This window comes from Phasianus colchicus, chromosome 1, assembly GCF_987193195.1.
Source record: "Phasianus colchicus chromosome 1, bPhaCol1.hap1.1, whole genome shotgun sequence".
In the NCBI taxonomy this organism is placed as follows: domain Eukaryota; kingdom Metazoa; phylum Chordata; class Aves; order Galliformes; family Phasianidae; genus Phasianus; species Phasianus colchicus.
The window spans coordinates 170548382-170564651 of NC_143436.1; the positions used below are offsets into that span (position 1 = coordinate 170548382).

Consider the following 16270-nt stretch of genomic DNA (forward strand, 5'->3'; position numbering starts at 1 on the left):
GTGGGTCAGTAAGTTACCCGTGCAATGGTGTTAACTGTACCCTCGATTCTTTTATGAACTGTCTCCATACAGCTCACTTTCAGGTGAAAACTGTCTCCTCCCATTTCAAAAAATGGATGGTAATCTTCTGTTCATCCTCCTTACTTCAGACAGTTTCTCTGTCTAACCAATTATAGAACAAGAAGTTTCCTATTTTCAGACTAAAGGTGTCATTACACTGCAGTTTTACAAATGCATCTTACTGCTAAAGATGCAAAATGAGCAAGTTTCAGCTGTAAAAGCAAACCCTCCTGAATTTTTGATGAGCTTAGCAACTATTTTGAACATTTTTATAGTTCATACAATCACAAAATGGCCTTGGTTGAAAAGGACCACAGTCATCATCTAGTTTCAGCCCCCGTGCTATGTGCAGGGTCACCAACCAGCAGACCAGGCTGCCCAGAGCCACATCCAGCCTGGCCTTGGATGCCTCCAGGGATGGGGCATCCACAACCTCCTTGGGCAACCTGTTCCAGTGTGTCACCAGCCTCTGTGTGAGAAACTTCCTCCTATTTATCGAAATGTTTTCCATTTCAAGCCTTCAACTTTGAAGATGGCCTTCTCTCTATCTCCAAGGAGAAGCCAAATTCTCTCACCAAGTCTACATTAAGCTCAAGATAGCAGCTTTTACTGCTAAATATTCTTTAACCTAACAGACAAAAAGTTGTTTGTGGGATTCACTTAGATGAAGTGGTAAGAATTCCTTTAAATATTTCCTTTTCCCCAAGACTATAAATTTAATTCCACAAGAATTCCACACTTTATTCTCAGTAGTCTTTGATGACAAAGAACCACTACTGAAGGCATTGTTCAAAGATACCAAAAGGAAAAAGGGCATACACTTTCCCTTTTCTATTTCGACACAACAGCATATATACTCATTTCAAGTTTGAAAAACTGAGACTTGATTACAGAAACATTAGAGTAAGTGTCAAATAGAGCCAAATCAACTCAAGGATGAGCATTTAGTATCATCTTCAAATATATGACATAACAAAGCAGAACAGATCTCAAGGGGAAAAAGGACTGCACTTCAAATCTCCCCAGTTTATACCATCATGCTGAAAAGGGCACCAGTCCCATCAGGTTCTATAGCATAGAATCGAATCACAAAATCATCATAGAATCACAAGGTTTGGAAGGACCTACAAGATCATCTAGTCCAACCATCCTCTCATCACCACTGCTACCACAAGCACTAAACCAAATCTCGTGGCTCCTCATCCAGACGCCTCTTGAACACTGCCAGGGACGGCGACTCCACCACCTCCCTGGGCAGCCATTCCAGTGCCTGACCACTCTCTGGGAGCAGTTTCATACTGCCATGTGACAGCAAGGTGAAACAGAAGGAAAACGGACCGCCCAGAATGAAAAGACAAGATGCACAAAACCGTAAGGTGAGAGGCTTTGAGAAAGCTGTATTTGAAAATTTCAGAATCAGATCATTTCTAAAAAATACTTAAATAAATAATTCCCGTATGCAAATGCCTCAACCCAGGAAAAGCCAAAACCAAGAAACAAACATCCAGTATGAAGATTTTCTTTACAGTTCTTCTAGGAAGTATATTAAATACATAATAATGAGGGGGGGTGGGGCGGAAGCATCTCAATTTATATTTACGGGCATCACATTTTAAAACAATGTCTTCGCCACTCGTCATTTATAAATGATTCACAAGAAATTAAATAAGATATTCCATAAAAGAATAATGTGTACAAGTAAGGCTTCACCAGAACATCTTATATCCTTCACACACCCAAGCTGAGCAATCGGTTCTTACTTTGCTATCAGATAACATTGCGCTGCGGTCTTCAAAAAAAAAAAGTAATAATACAGGTGGTGTTCAGGTTTACTTTGTTAAGGTTCAACAGAGCAGTATTTGAAGTATTACTCAAAGTATCCTATTACCTGTCAAAGTCGAAAGCAATTGAAAAGCTAGGAGAAATACAGATTTGCCATTTTAAGATTGAGGGAATGGATTAAATTACACCTTGCAAAGGAAAAAATACCTAGCTGCTAGTTATGCCATCGTGTATTAGTCATTGTGCACAACCAGGACACTACAATTCCAAAGTACAGACTAGAAACACAGTACTTCCTTTTAACAAGGTACGTAACTTCTGTATGGAAAAAGTTGGGAAAAAATCATGAGAACTATCCATTTCCAGAGCTATCATATGCATAAGGACTACAGGCTTTACAGAGCTCCAGTTCATCCAGAATACTGAACACTGGTGTCAGTTATATCCCTTAGTCTCCTTATGCATCAAGTATCAATCAGAAAAAAACCTGGTCCAAAACACTGGTTTGCAACAACAAAACATCGCCAGAAATCTAGTCTTTGCAACACAATTATCTGATGTTGCAGTTAACACCTTAATTCTGCAGACAATGGTCACAAGTACTTACTAAAAATACAGATATGTTTCCTAAAGGTAATATGTGAAGCTTTATTTAAGGTGAAAAAGCTTTTTGTTTGTTTGTTTTTAAAACAGTGCAGGGTGCAAATGTTCACCACGTTGACATTCAGAAGATTTGCTGCTCGAAGAGGATCTTTTCAAACCCTGGTGGAGGAGTATGATAAAATTCACTGAACTGACAATCCAGAATGGCACTGTCATCAACTGCAGAAAAGAATCAAACAAAAGGAATTAGAGAAGGAAGTCTTACAGTCTCGTCTTCTATTATGTCAGCTTACTGTACTTAAAACAGGAGGAATATTTATGTACACGTAACACAGTTGAAATAATTCTCTTCAGCAAGCTCACTGAAGTCCTTTACACATACACAGTGAGATCAAATTGTCTCTCTTTTCTGCTGTTTACTCTTCTTGATAGCAATCCCTGCTGAAGCAAGGAAAATGCTACCTCTGATTTCACTGGGAGCACAAGCAGAGCTTCAGGCAGTTCCATTCAAATTTTCTACTCTATTTCTCTGTAAATCTGTTGAGTAAGGACACTACTAAACACACACTGCAGAGTAGTCAGCTCCCAGCTGCATATTTTTTTCTATTCACTTATTAATTTTGCTGGAGGTTTATAGGCTTTCAGCCGTCTACAGTGATTTTTCTGGAGGTTTAAAAGATTTCAGATGTCTGCAGTGGTTGGTGTCAGACTGCTGCTCTAGGATGTGATACACACAGAGCTTCTTCAGCTGTGTCTTTAAATTGGAAGTTAATGCTGTGTTCACCTGCTCCACTGTGTTTCTTTTAGAAGAACACAATCATATTATAGAATCACAGAATGGCCTGGGTTGAAAAGGACCACAATGATCATGTAGTTTCAACCCCCTGCTATGTGCAGGGTCACCAACCACCAGACCAGGCTGCCCAGAGCCACATCCAGGCCTTGAATGCCTCCAGGGATGGGGCATCCACAACCTCCTTGGGCAACCTGTTCCAGTGTGTCACCACCCTCTGGGTGAAAAACTTCCTCCCAATATCTAACCTAAACTTCTGCTGCCTTAGTATAAAACCATTCTCCCTTCTCCTATCATTATAGTTGCACTCTGAATTATGGATGGGGCAAATGCTTAAGAAATTCTCTTCTGTGTTCAAATCCTTCCGCTGACCAGAAGTTCACATTAAAAGGAAGTTTGTATTCCAAATTTATAGCAAGTAAGAGCCATGCAAAATCAATTTGCAGGCTTCAGTTGTTACAGCATTACATAGGAAACATGATGATTATTATAAAATCACACCCACTTGTAGAAGATGATAACAAGTCTGGCAAAACAAAGGCCACTGAACAGAACTTTGAGAGAACAAGATTTACAATAGAATGACATGTCACCAAATGTTTACTGAAAGCAACCAGCATTCTCTAACACCACTACTAGACTAAAGGGAAGAAGAAGAATCAGCTATTACACAGCAACTATTCTCCTGCTGCTGGCCCAGCTTGTCAGGAGCTGTGCTGCAGGGCAGCTATTGTCTGCCACAGCATTTTAGCAGCGCCATCATGTGGCTTAAGCACACATCATAAAGTAACAATGTGAAAACAATTTCCATTCTTAATAGCTTGGAAAGGTGTAAGTCTGGATTTATAGACTTCGAAGGCTCTGTGGCATATCTAACAGTATCTGCTTCCTGCTCATAAAATGCAGTATTAAGAATGTGTCAAGATATTAGTGGGAACCGACCATGAAATGAACTAATTATCCACATCATATAGCTAATGGTATCTCAAGAGGCTCAGATGGGGGATACTACTCAGACTAAGCTCTCACACGGGAACAAAAATAAACTGGAGATGCCTGCAGATGTAGTAAAGGGAACCCGATGAGCAGTTATCATTTGCTATAAACTATAAGGCAACCCAGAGTACAGCATAGATTATACACTGAACAAGGGGAAGTGCTGCCTTTCAGACGAGATGTTAAACAGAATTCTGACTACTTGGGAACTACAAAAACACCGCCAAGTTCTAGAAGAGTAAATTGTTAACACATGTCTTGGCCAAATTCCAGCTTCCATAATTCAAAAATTCTTTCTTAAACTGCCTGTGCAGGGATTAATTGGACATGGTATTTATTCCTTGCTCAAAACTGCTCTGTTGCATTGACGGCTGCTGGCAAAGCAGCTACCACAACTCATGCAACAGTTGCTGGATTTCAGAACTGGGTTTCATTTTGGTAATGTAGGAAAGAAGCTGTCCCACTAGACAGCAAGCAGCTGTACTGGTACTGCATGACAGTTATTACTTCTGTACAAGAATACAGATGGCAATTCAGTATCTATTTGTATTTAACACTGAAAGCACTTATCAAGTATGTGGAATTACCAGGCATAAACATCAAGCTTCAGAGATAAACTAGATTAGCTCACATATCTATCCTATGTTGAATTTGTTCTTTTTCTTTCTTTCATCTCTTTATAGGTTTTTTTACTTGGCCATTTATGGACCAGCTGCAGTAACATCCCTGCTTGTTGAAGGTGGATACCTTGCTAGGAAGCAATGTTCTTTGTTTTCTGGCTATTAACAGCATTGCAAATGAAGTGAAAATATACTTCTTTACTTCCCTAGTTTTGTATTTCCACACAGGTAATTGCTTTCATTGTCAAAATAAATGACAGATGTGTGACTGGAAAGATATGCGTTCCATCTAAGTGAGGAGAAGAATTCACAAATTAGACTTGGTGCAAAAACAATGTCCATAATATAAAAGTTTGAAAATCTCTGACTTACCATAGACAACTGGATAGACAGTCCCTCGGATACCTGAAGCTGGACAGTGCATGTTCTTCCCATTTAAATAGACATTTAATTCTACGTGGTCATATGTGATGCCCTATGAAACACAAAAGATTGACAAAACCAAATACCATCAACAAGTTTACACATACAAGAACACCACTCAACTTTTCAGCCATGGGTAGATTTTAACACTGTTATGCAATCCTAGAAAAGTTCACCTGAAATACTCCTGCAAAGGAGTCTTGACTTGAAAAGGACTTATTGACTTGAAGTCAGTAAGTGATGAGGAACAGCAGGATTCCTTAATGCACATTGAAAACAGTATCACACGCTGTATCTTAATGAGGCTGGCTCACAACACAGATTTCCTGACTATTCCACAACAAAGTAAAGAATCACAACATTTCTAATAATTGAGAATAACAAGCACTTTGCAGTCTTCTTGTTTGTATCTTTCCATGGGAATAATTGTAATAAATAAGGATGCTATTTGTGTATTTGTCCCTAACCATGCATGGAAGTTGCTCTCAGCTCATTTTCTCTGCCAGCAGTAACAGACCATGGTTTCATACACAACAACACTATAAATATGCTCACCACAGAGCAGAAAGCAAACACTACAAGGTAATAAATTACTTATTTGTCAGCTAAGCAATTGTTTTGGTACGTCGGAGCGTGACAATTTGTGTCACACAATAAATTGAAATTTATGACAACTGGGGAGTTACCAAATGATGCATCACCTTCAGTTCTGTGATCAATTGTTTGAAGCTGTTCAAGACTACAGAGGTTAACCAAACCCTGACACAGTCTGCAGCCCTCCAGGAAAATGATGTCAGAAGGGGATTAAAAGAATAACATAGAGTCTGCAGGTAAAGGGTGGAGGAAGCAGCTTTAGCTGTTTAGGGCTTCTATAGATGATATTTCTAATCACTGCTATTCAGAAGCAAGGTTACCTAGCAAGAAAAAGTAGCAGTGATACGCTCCCAAGTATTTTTGCAAATAAATCTCTAAAGGGACACTGAGAAAATGACAGCAATAAAACAGAACACAAAGTCACACAGATATTTTGGGAAACATAGAACAGTTAAGTACAAAAACTTCTGGATTCTCAATTTGCTTTCGCTTTTCAGTCATCTTCCCAGTGAATGTTATCCTTTTTCCATTTAATCCCCACATAATCTCTCTCTCTTTCTTTGCAAATTTGGCTAAAAAAAAATCAATCCCTCTATCACCCAGGACCAATCTCTGCTCAGTTCAATCATTCTAATCATTAACCAGTCAGTTATGGGATACTGAGTTGAGCAAGGCATGGAAAATGACTATGCAATGCATTCTAGCACACTGTTTGTTCAGAGAAATCTCACTGGACCAATGCAGAACCCCTGTGATGGGACTCATCAGCCAGCTAGATACCAGGCTACAGCAGAGCATTAGAGGCTGCTGTTCAAACGCAGGTAAAGTTGGTTCTCCACTCAGAAACATAGTCAGACTGAGCTGTAGGTGTCCCCGTCCACTGTGGGGCAGCTGGACTAGATGACATTTAAGGGTCCCTTCCAACCCAAAAATGATTCTGTAATGCTCAGAACAAAGCCCACTTATGTCCAGGCTGCTGACCCAGTCAAACACAACAGGAGTTTATATCTATGTTTTCCAAACTGTGAGATACGAGCCAAACAATAACTCGACCAAAACAGTCAGTCTGACCACACAGCTGTAAACAAGAGAAATGTGGGAACAGCAAGGGAAGGTAACAAAGCACAAAGAAACTCACCACCACATCGCCCTCCTGTGGCAAGCTGTTGGCTGGTAGTCTGTTTTTCTCCTCGTTGTTGTAGTACAGAGCTCCATCATTCCTCATCACCAGGCTATGGACATCTCGGCCAAGTGGAATTTGATTCAAGTTTGCTTTCTGGGTTGCAACTCCGATACCCCAAATGCCTAGAATGTGACATTAACATGGTAAGAAAATAAATATGCATGATTTAGACTGTCTGACTGAAGTAGGACAGCATAAAGAGTATGTTCTTAACAAGTGCCAAAGAAGTACTACCAGTAGGCTTATACTGGAAGTACCAGCAGTCAGAAAAGATTGAAGAAAAACAGTATCTATCTCGAAAAATAAGGATCCAGAGACTTCCAACCACTAAGCTTAACTTCTACTCCCAAAACACACTGAAAACCAACACTGAGCATCTAGGAGGACGTGAAAAACAAATCCAGCTAGGATGGATTTATGAACAACGTGCTTATTAAACGCACCACCGATATCAGCCTGCCAGGAGTGCAAGCCACTCCATTTTTAAATGAACCTGATACAGTGGTTAAGAGCTCTGAAACATGGCAAATGGGTTTCCTTGTTCTGAATTACAAAGATGAGCAGTTAGGTAGGAACAATCAGTAGCACAGATACAATAGTGGCTTGGCAATCAGCTGATAGATAATTTGAGGGTTATCACAGAGCACCTGTTGACTGTGAGTCATAGAATCACAGAATGGCCTGGGTTGAAAAGGACCACAATGATCATGTAGTTTCAACCCCCTGCTATGTGCAGGGTCACCAACCACCAGACCAGGCTGCCCAGAGCCACATCCAGCCTGGCCTTGAATGCCTGCAGGGATGGGGCATCCACAGCCTCCTTGGGCAACCTGTTCCATTGTGTCACCACCCTCTGAGTGAAAAACTTCCTCCTAATATCTAACCTAAACCTCCCCCGTCTCAGTTTAAAGCTATGAACAAATTCTGGTTGTAAGACATGTATAAAGGAAATATATGCAAAGGATGTGAAGGATGTCCACTGCAGCTGGAGCATGGCAGCCATTTTAAGCATCGTACCCTATGATGAATTAGGTCAATTAGTGAAATTCTACAAGAAACATGAAAACCAATTAAAAAAAAAGGAAAAATATGAACTACTAAGTAGTTGATGAAAAGACTAGGTCTGCTTAATCTACACAAGACTAAAATGAAGCAAAAATAAATCAGTTTCAAAAGAAAAAAAAATGCAGAACAATTTATTCTAATACTTATGAGTCCAGAGTGAAAAGCACATAAATCTGAACAAGAGTCAGATTAGACTTGAAAAATCTTTCTAATAGCCAGGCTAGATGATCCCTGGTAGACTACAAATCTAAGTTTCAAGCTGAGTAGACTACAGTTCTCCTGCCTTGGGGCACAGGAATAGATGAGACAGGACTCAGTGGGACAAGAACAGTTTATTTCCAGTGTTTCTAAAGTATAGGAGCACAGATACTGCACCTGTGTGAATAACAGCCATATATGAACAACAGCTGCAGTTGATTCTCCCCCTCCAACAGAAAGGACAGTAAAATTGTTTGAACTGGGGTTTATACATAGTTTAAAACTAAACAACTGTTTTGAGCATGAGGTGCTTTAAGCAGATCTGTGCTCACACTGCCTGTCCTCCAAGCTGGGTACAAATAATCCTTACCCAGAAGGAGTCAGGTTCAAGCTCTGGTTAGTATATTAAGGCCTGTCTCCAGAGTAACAGTTCCCTTCTTCTTTTGTCTTCCTACACTCTGAGAAAGAACAGTCTCATTTTGATACTGTGTTATGTTTTTAAAAATAATGATCATGTCTAATACTGGAATACAGGCAAGTCTGGAGTGCCCTCTGTACTAGCAGAGCTGATTGCATTAGCAGAAGCATAATGTTTCCAAATTCCATTTATTTCTGCTATCTTATATTGCAAATTGGTGCAGAAGAAATAAACAAGATGCTGAAAAGTTCCTCTCAACCTAAGTAGTGCTGGAATAAATGCTGCACATTATTTGAAGAGCAAAGTGTAGCACAAGGAATGTTACCATTGCTCAGGCAATCACAGTACATGTTCATCACAAATCAAGGTTGACAAATAGCTACAGATACTGCTGGATAAACCTCACTGTTAAAAACTGAGTTCATAGCGAATGGTTTATGTGATCATATGTAGAATCATAATCATAGAATTGCTCAGGCTGGAAAAGACCTTAAAGATCATCAAGTCCAACCACAACCTGACCATTCTACCCTAACTCTAACAACCTTCTGTTAAATCATGTCCCCGAGCACCACATCCAAATGGTTTTTAAACACATCCAGAGATGGTGACTCAACCACCTCCCTGGGGAGCCTATTCCAGTGCTTAACAGCCCTTTCTGTAAAGAGGTTTTTCCTTATATCCAACCTAAACTTACCCTGGTGCAACTTGAGGCCATTCCCCCTCTTCTCACCAGTGAGAAGAGACCTGCTTTTGCTGTGAGCACCTTTCAGATACTGGAAGAGAGCAATAAGGTCTCCCCTCAGCCTCCTTTTCCCTAGACTAAACAGCCATAGTTCCTTCAGTCCTTCCTCATAGCGCATATTCTCCAAGCCCTTCACAAGCCTTGCTGCCCTTCTTTGGACCTGCTCCAGCACCTCAATGTCCTTTCTGTACTGAGGTACCCAAAACTGAACACAGTACTCGAGGCGAGGCCTCACCAATGCTAAGTACAGGGGCAGGATCACTTCCTTAGTCTGTTTCTATAATATACCAACCAAAAAGCAGGCACATAACAGTATACCATGCACCACCTTAGTGTTGGCTTTAGTTAAGAAGTTTACTTACTATTCTTTTCAATATTGCAGAATCTCAATTAAAAAACAAACAAACAAACCTCCTTTTACTAAATGCCCATTTATAAGAGTCTCTGACGTTCACAAAGTTCAAGGATGCAACTGGAAAGACGCGCATGCTTGGCACCTGAGACACGACCACTCAGTAACTTGTTACACCTTCCAAGTTACAAGTTGTTGCTGACTGACCTGTGGACTGGATTTTAAACTCAAAATAGCTCTTGTTCTGATGGAGGGGTGCGTTGGCGAGGCAGCCTCCAGTGCCACATATCCTTCTGCCATTTTTAACAATGACGACGTCTGTTCCTGCAAGAAGAAAGAAAAGCAAAACTTCAGAACTCTTTCAGAAGCCTGGATGAGCCCTTAAAAGCCCTCAACACCAAGAAGATGTCTGTTCTTTCAGCTCCAAGCAGAGCTTCATTAGTCTGTGAGAATTACAACGACGGGCCACGCTTTGAACTATGAAACAGAGGGAAGTTTATGGGCTGGCTCATCTTTCAGTTGGGCTTTATTTATTTAAAACCTGTACGCTGCCCTAATTTCAGCCAAGGGGGTTGGGGCTGATGACAGGCCACATCGGAACGCACAACTGAACCGAGAGGTTCCCTGTGAGGAAGCACCGAGCCCACACTCTGCCTGAAAACACAACAACACGAGGTTCTCTTTCGTGGCAGAAGCCTTCGCCTCCCTGTGCCCAGAGCAGAGCACGGGCCCTGCAGCAGCCCCGCGGTGCCCCTCCGAGCCTCCCGCTCTCTCAGCCCCGCCGCCCCTCACAGCCACGGAGGCCGCTCCGCTCACCCATACGCTGCGTGTCCAGCTGCACGGCCGGCATCTCCTTCAGCGGGATGTGACCGGCACCGCCATCCCGGCACCAGCGGAGGCAGCAAAAGACGGAGGCGGCCATAGCTGGCCGGGCTCCGCCGAGCCGAGCCGAGCCGAGCCGAGCCGGGCCAGGACGGGCCGAAGCGCGCAGCCGCGGGCTAGCAGGGCAGCGGTGGCGGCGGGCGGGGCGCTGTGAGCAGCGCCCCCTGGCGGGCGGGAGGTGCCGGCGGGTTCCGCGCTGCGGCATGGCGGGCGGCGTCCTCCCGCCTCATCCAGCATCCGGCGCGGCTCGCTGCCGCCTTGTAACGGTGTCCCGCCAGCCCTGCTCTTCTTGATCCGTAGGGGGGGCTTCCAACACACGTAGTGAGCTGCTGGTCTACGACAACCTGTGGACAACAGATGACTGCAGTGCCTCTATTTAGAGGCACATTCGTCTCCAAATCAATTTGGGCCAAACTTGCAGTCTCTCGTGATTTTCAGCCACTCTCTCTCCTCCTGGCGTTTCACCTAGAACGCTCCCTGGGGGCTTTATACAGAAAATGAAGCGACTAATGAGACCCGTGTGGCACAGCGGGTGGGAAGCGGGTGTTGGAAAGGCGATGTGAAAGGAAATGGGCGCAGCAAGAAGTGCCTTTTTGGTCAGGACGGGCTGTGTCAGTCACACTCAGCCCTCCACGTGAAACACGAGGTGCAAAGCGGCCTTACACAAAGCAGTGCCTAAAACCAATCTGATTTTAAGAGCAGCTTGAAAATATGCTTCCTTTTTTTTTATTGGGTTTACTGTTACAACCCATAAACATCTGGGGTCAAGAGCTCGCTTCCTTAAAATATGCCAAATGGGATTATTCCTGGACTTCTGAGAAGTAAATATTAGGTGGAAGCTGATGTTTATTCATTTCATATGTAGGGCATCGCCGTTCTCGTTGGTAGCTCTGTGTTCCCACAATTAGTCCCATTTAAGGCACTGTGGGGTTTTTATTGCACACTGTGGGTTTGTTACAGTAAATGCTGAATGACAAATGTTAATATATTAAAAATAAAATAATTTTTAGAGAGCAAAACAAAACAACCCAGCCTACAAATGACTTCCATCCTATTTTTTCTACTGTTTTTTCCCCCATATGACCACTGGGGAAATGAGCAGGTCTTGTCGCAGCAAGGCAGCATCACCACGCCTGCTGGATCACAGGGGAGCAGGGCTTTTGGGCCCCATTGCTCCCTTAGCTGGAAACCTGGTTCCACTGGTGTCCCCCAGTGCTGGTGACAGCTCGGTGTCACAATGGGATATGTGGGTAAAGCCGCACAGCTGAGAAAACCAACAGCATACAGTATGGGTCAGGCCAGAGCAAGGAAAGCAGCTGGTAATGCATGGAGCTTTTTCATATGCCTTTTGTGGGGGAGGAGGTGAGAAATTCCAGCAGGATAGTACCAGATCTGTATATTTTTCTCCTTCAGCCTGTTTAGAACAGCGGGGTTGCACAAAATGTTTGTGCTGTGCAAACGGCTGCCCCAAGGAAATAGAGATCTGGGCTCCAACTGGGGATGGTAATGAAGGGTTAATTCAGCATCTGCCTTTCTTGAGTGTGCATTTCTTTCACTGGGGAGGCCAAGTATTTCGGGTCCTCCCACACTGGAAGCAAAATTATGCTCCACAAGCCTAAACATGCTTGTTGCTCATAGGGTTTTAGCTTCTTTTCCTTGAACGGTAGCAGGAGAGACAATTTGTCTGGGAACCATCTTAGAAGAACAGGAGAAAGAACGGAAAATAAGAACAGGTCCCATCCATTCCACAAATGTGGGAGTGTTTGGAGGTCATGCTCCAAGAAGAAAGCGGTCACTGACTCGTGTTCTTTTGCTCTGAGCCTCATTCACAAAACACTACTACCTCTCATGAGCCCTGCAAACTAGATCCAAAGGCTGCAGATGAATACGTTTCAGCAAGGTTCCCTGATGTCATCGAATTTGCAGGAGAGAAGGGAACTATGTAATGCATCACTGGTTGTTACAGCACGTAATACAACATGACTAATAAGTCTCAGCAAAATGATTCCTCTTAATCCACGTTGCTTCTAGAGCCCTGCTAGGAAAAAAACACTGGGACTCACTGCTGTGCTGCCACGAGCTTGGTGGAGGCATTTCCACCTGTGAAAACCAGTGCAAAAAAAGGTTATTACATACGCTGGAATGGGTGTAGTAACTTCCTCACACAGCTTGCACAGAAGTAAATGATAGCGCAGGACTGGAAAATCAAGGTCTGTTTACTGCAAGCACTCACAGGGTCAGGCCTGTGGTTTGGAAGATGATACAGACAAGGTCTCAGATGAAAAACAGGTTGTGCTTGTGCGCGTCAGATCTTCATCAAAATGTGTTCTTGGGAGGATTTACGTTCTGTAGGAAGTCTCCTGCTTTACACAGTTAATCCGACACTTGCCAAGGCACAGCAGAAATGGTGTATGAAAATTAACTTCGTTCCTCGTTGTTCTATTTACTTTGGAGGTCACTTCTCCTTTCCTTTTTATGCAATATAAGCAAAACGCACCGGGGCAGAGCTTTGATCTATAGGCAGTCACAAACCTCATTAAAACTGACAGGCATGCTGGCCAGGCTTCATTCAGGAAAGAGCAATTAAGTTATTTAATGGCACAAGAGAGAGAAAAACTAGAAACCGTTGCCCACAGCACAGGGCTGCACAGCCAGGCACTAAGATGAGCTAATTCCTATGAGCAAGCACTAATTTGGGGAAAGTCAGATTTCTCTGGGGACGGTTTGCGAACGCGGCAGCAAGAGCCCAGATTGGTTGCAGCTGTGTTTGCCTGCGTGCATGTCAGGGAGCGGAAACACCAGGCGAGAGCCAGCAGACAGTGGGAGAAGCAGTGGTGCATGGCCCTGAGAAAAAGCCAAGGGACAGCTTCTTCTGGGCAAGCATCCTGGCTAGAGCAGCAAACTTGGACTGCAGCAGCGCGCTCCCTCCCATTTGCTTCCTCTGCGTGCAAGGAAATGGGACGTGGCTGTACATTCTTTGTAAATAAATAGGATTACACCGAGGAGATAACTGAATTCATCACCAAGTTTTCCTCCTCGTGGGGAAATCTGGCAAAGTGCTGAATATTAGTTAGGGTCAAAGCTCTGCCTGTAGAACGATGGGGCTTTTCAGTGCTGCCGAATCGGTCATTGGAGACCTTGCAGAATATCGAGGTGGTCTCTGAAATTCAGACCTCGAAAGTACAGTCGAACATTTCAGTTGCTGATGATCCTTCATGGATTTTTAATGCCCGGTATTTTTACAGTGCATATTAAAAGTAGTTTTTATGGAACAATAATAAGAAATGGCTTTCTCTGATCCTTCTTTTGGAGTGTTTAATGTAGTCCAGATGTATCTGTCAAAAAACAAGTGTAGTCAGATGCAGTGTAATTGTGCAACGTTCATACATGGTTAAAGGTGTTTGATACACAGAGCTGCTTTGAATAGTTTATTTATGCTGTCTTATAGTGTCTTCTTACTGAGCTGTATTGGCACCGCTGGCAGGTTGATTTCCACATTTAGGACCCGACAGCAGCTACATGGCACATCTCAGGTTGCCTCTCTCCAAATGAGGTATCCTCATACGAATAAAGCAGCGTGCTTCAACAAGCCTGAAGCTGGAACGTGCTCTGGGTGTGCTCCGACACCTCTGCAACGGGACACGAAGCCTGAACCTCCTCCAGGGAAAAGAAAACTAGACCTGGAGTCAAGGGTAAGTCTGGGAAAAATGTCCTCAACCCTTCACTCTCTGTGTTTCACCATAGGAGACAATTGCAGCCTGACATGTCTTTGGTAGCATGGCTTTCAAGAAGCCTTACTGACAGGGAAGGCAAACCTGGAAATAAAAGGAGCTACTTTGACCTCCAGCTACTTTTATCCATCAGTTTTGTGATAGATATCTTCTCCAGCACAACACAGAGGGTGGCTGGGGCCCACAATGAGGAGCTGGTGTGGCCAAAGGGCAAGATTGTGTTACTTTTGGCAGCGACTCTTGCAAGAGCTGGCTGGATGCATTTGGGAAATTATGGCTGAGGGGGGCACTCCGGCTTTATGTTGACACGTGTGCAGGCTGCCAGTGAGACAGGGCCCTCTCTGGCTCCCTTATGCTGGCATCAGTGTCTGTTCGGCTGTGGGATCAGCTGGGTGAGGAAATTGATCCCGCTGAAAACTTTTTTTTAAACTGGATTAGCTCTCGGCTCTGTTGGCAAGAAGGTCTAAACTAACATGTGGCTGCGTGGATGTCACAGCCAGCAGAGAGCAGGCATCAGGAAAGCATGACTAAGGGAAGGGAAAAGGATGGAGCTTGCTCCTTTGCCAGCAGCACAGTTGGCTTAACTCCCCACGAATCCACCTCTCAGAATGGAAGTACCTGTTCCATACAGCTTGTGTCAGTTTAATGGCTTGCTTCCACAATAAGGAGAAAACCTCATCCCTCTTTTCCTCCCTCTTCTTACTTGAGGTCTGGTGGTCGTCTAATCTTGCAATGAACTGGTTTAGCTTGTTGAATCAGCAGAAAACTAACTGAGGCACAGAAAAGGGAATAGCATTCTGCAGGTAAATTGGGGCAATTCAGCTTGGAAGGGCATCCATGAAGCGTGGCAGAGTCGGTACAAGAGAGGTGAGCAACAGCAGAGCTCCATCGGGTTGTTGGCTGAATCACAATGTGCAGTTTCCCCTCGCTGTGCTTAATACAGGAACCATGGTTTAGGTCCTATCTGTAGTTGAAAGATGGCAATAGGCACTGCTGCCCCCCTTCTCTTATAACAAATAAGGGTGCTTGTCTGGTAAAGCTGGTAGTTGCCACTATTTTTGTTACTCCTCCCAAACTAGACCAGATATAAGGAAGAAATTCTTCACAACATGGGTGGTGAGACACTGGAACAAGTTCTTAGAGAAGCTGTGGATGCCCCATCACTCTAAGTGTTCAGAGTCCAATGTGACTCTGAACAACTTGATCTTGTAAAAGATGGGTTGGACTTCTTGTTCTGTAATTCCAACTCAAAGCATCCCATTTCTCTATGATTTTGAACTCTCCCAAGGGTAAATGACATTCATCCTAACACTTCCCTTCAAACTGGGACTCTCTTTTAGGCTTAGATTTCCTTGGTTCTGTTTCCTTTTCAGTTAGGGAAATATTGCCACAGATCTACTAGTGCTCTTTTTCACCAGCCAGAACTTTTCTCTGAAACTTCAACAAGTGGCCTATGATGGTGCTTTCCAGGAAAACACTCTGCACTCTGAGATGTGGGAATGCAACCTCATTAGCAATGCGCCATTGAAAAAACCTGCATTAGCAGCAAAGTGTTTACAAAAAGCTGAACTTGATGATGGTTGTGGGTCCCTCCCAGCTCAGGATATTCTATGATTCTATTCTATGGTTCTGTACTGATTAAAGATGGACTACATTTGTGCAAAACAGTTGGTTGTGTGCAGCCCTATTACCTGTTTTGTTTGTGTAATAATCACTCCAGTAGAAATAGTAAAAAAATATATTTGGTTGTGTTGATGACTATCATGTTATGACTAAATTAAACACAGAAATCCTGTCTGACTGCATAGGAATTGAAACTGTGTTT

The 16270-nt window shown here is 43.3% G+C and overlaps 1 protein-coding gene across 1 annotated transcript; it reads right to left on the reverse strand.

Annotated features, from left to right (window-relative positions):
- Positions 1 to 1594: 1594 nt before the first annotated feature.
- Positions 1595 to 10842, reverse strand: SPRYD7 (SPRY domain containing 7). The gene is made up of 5 exons (XM_031615753.2): positions 10649 to 10842; positions 10040 to 10156; positions 7010 to 7176; positions 5227 to 5329; positions 1595 to 2664 (listed from the first exon to the last, which is right to left on the reverse strand). The coding sequence occupies exons 1-5, from the start codon at positions 10752 to 10754 to the stop codon at positions 2567 to 2569; spliced, it is 591 nt and encodes a 196-aa protein (XP_031471613.1). The 5' UTR covers positions 10755 to 10842; the 3' UTR covers positions 1595 to 2566.
- Between the last annotated feature and the right edge of the window lie 5428 nt (positions 10843 to 16270).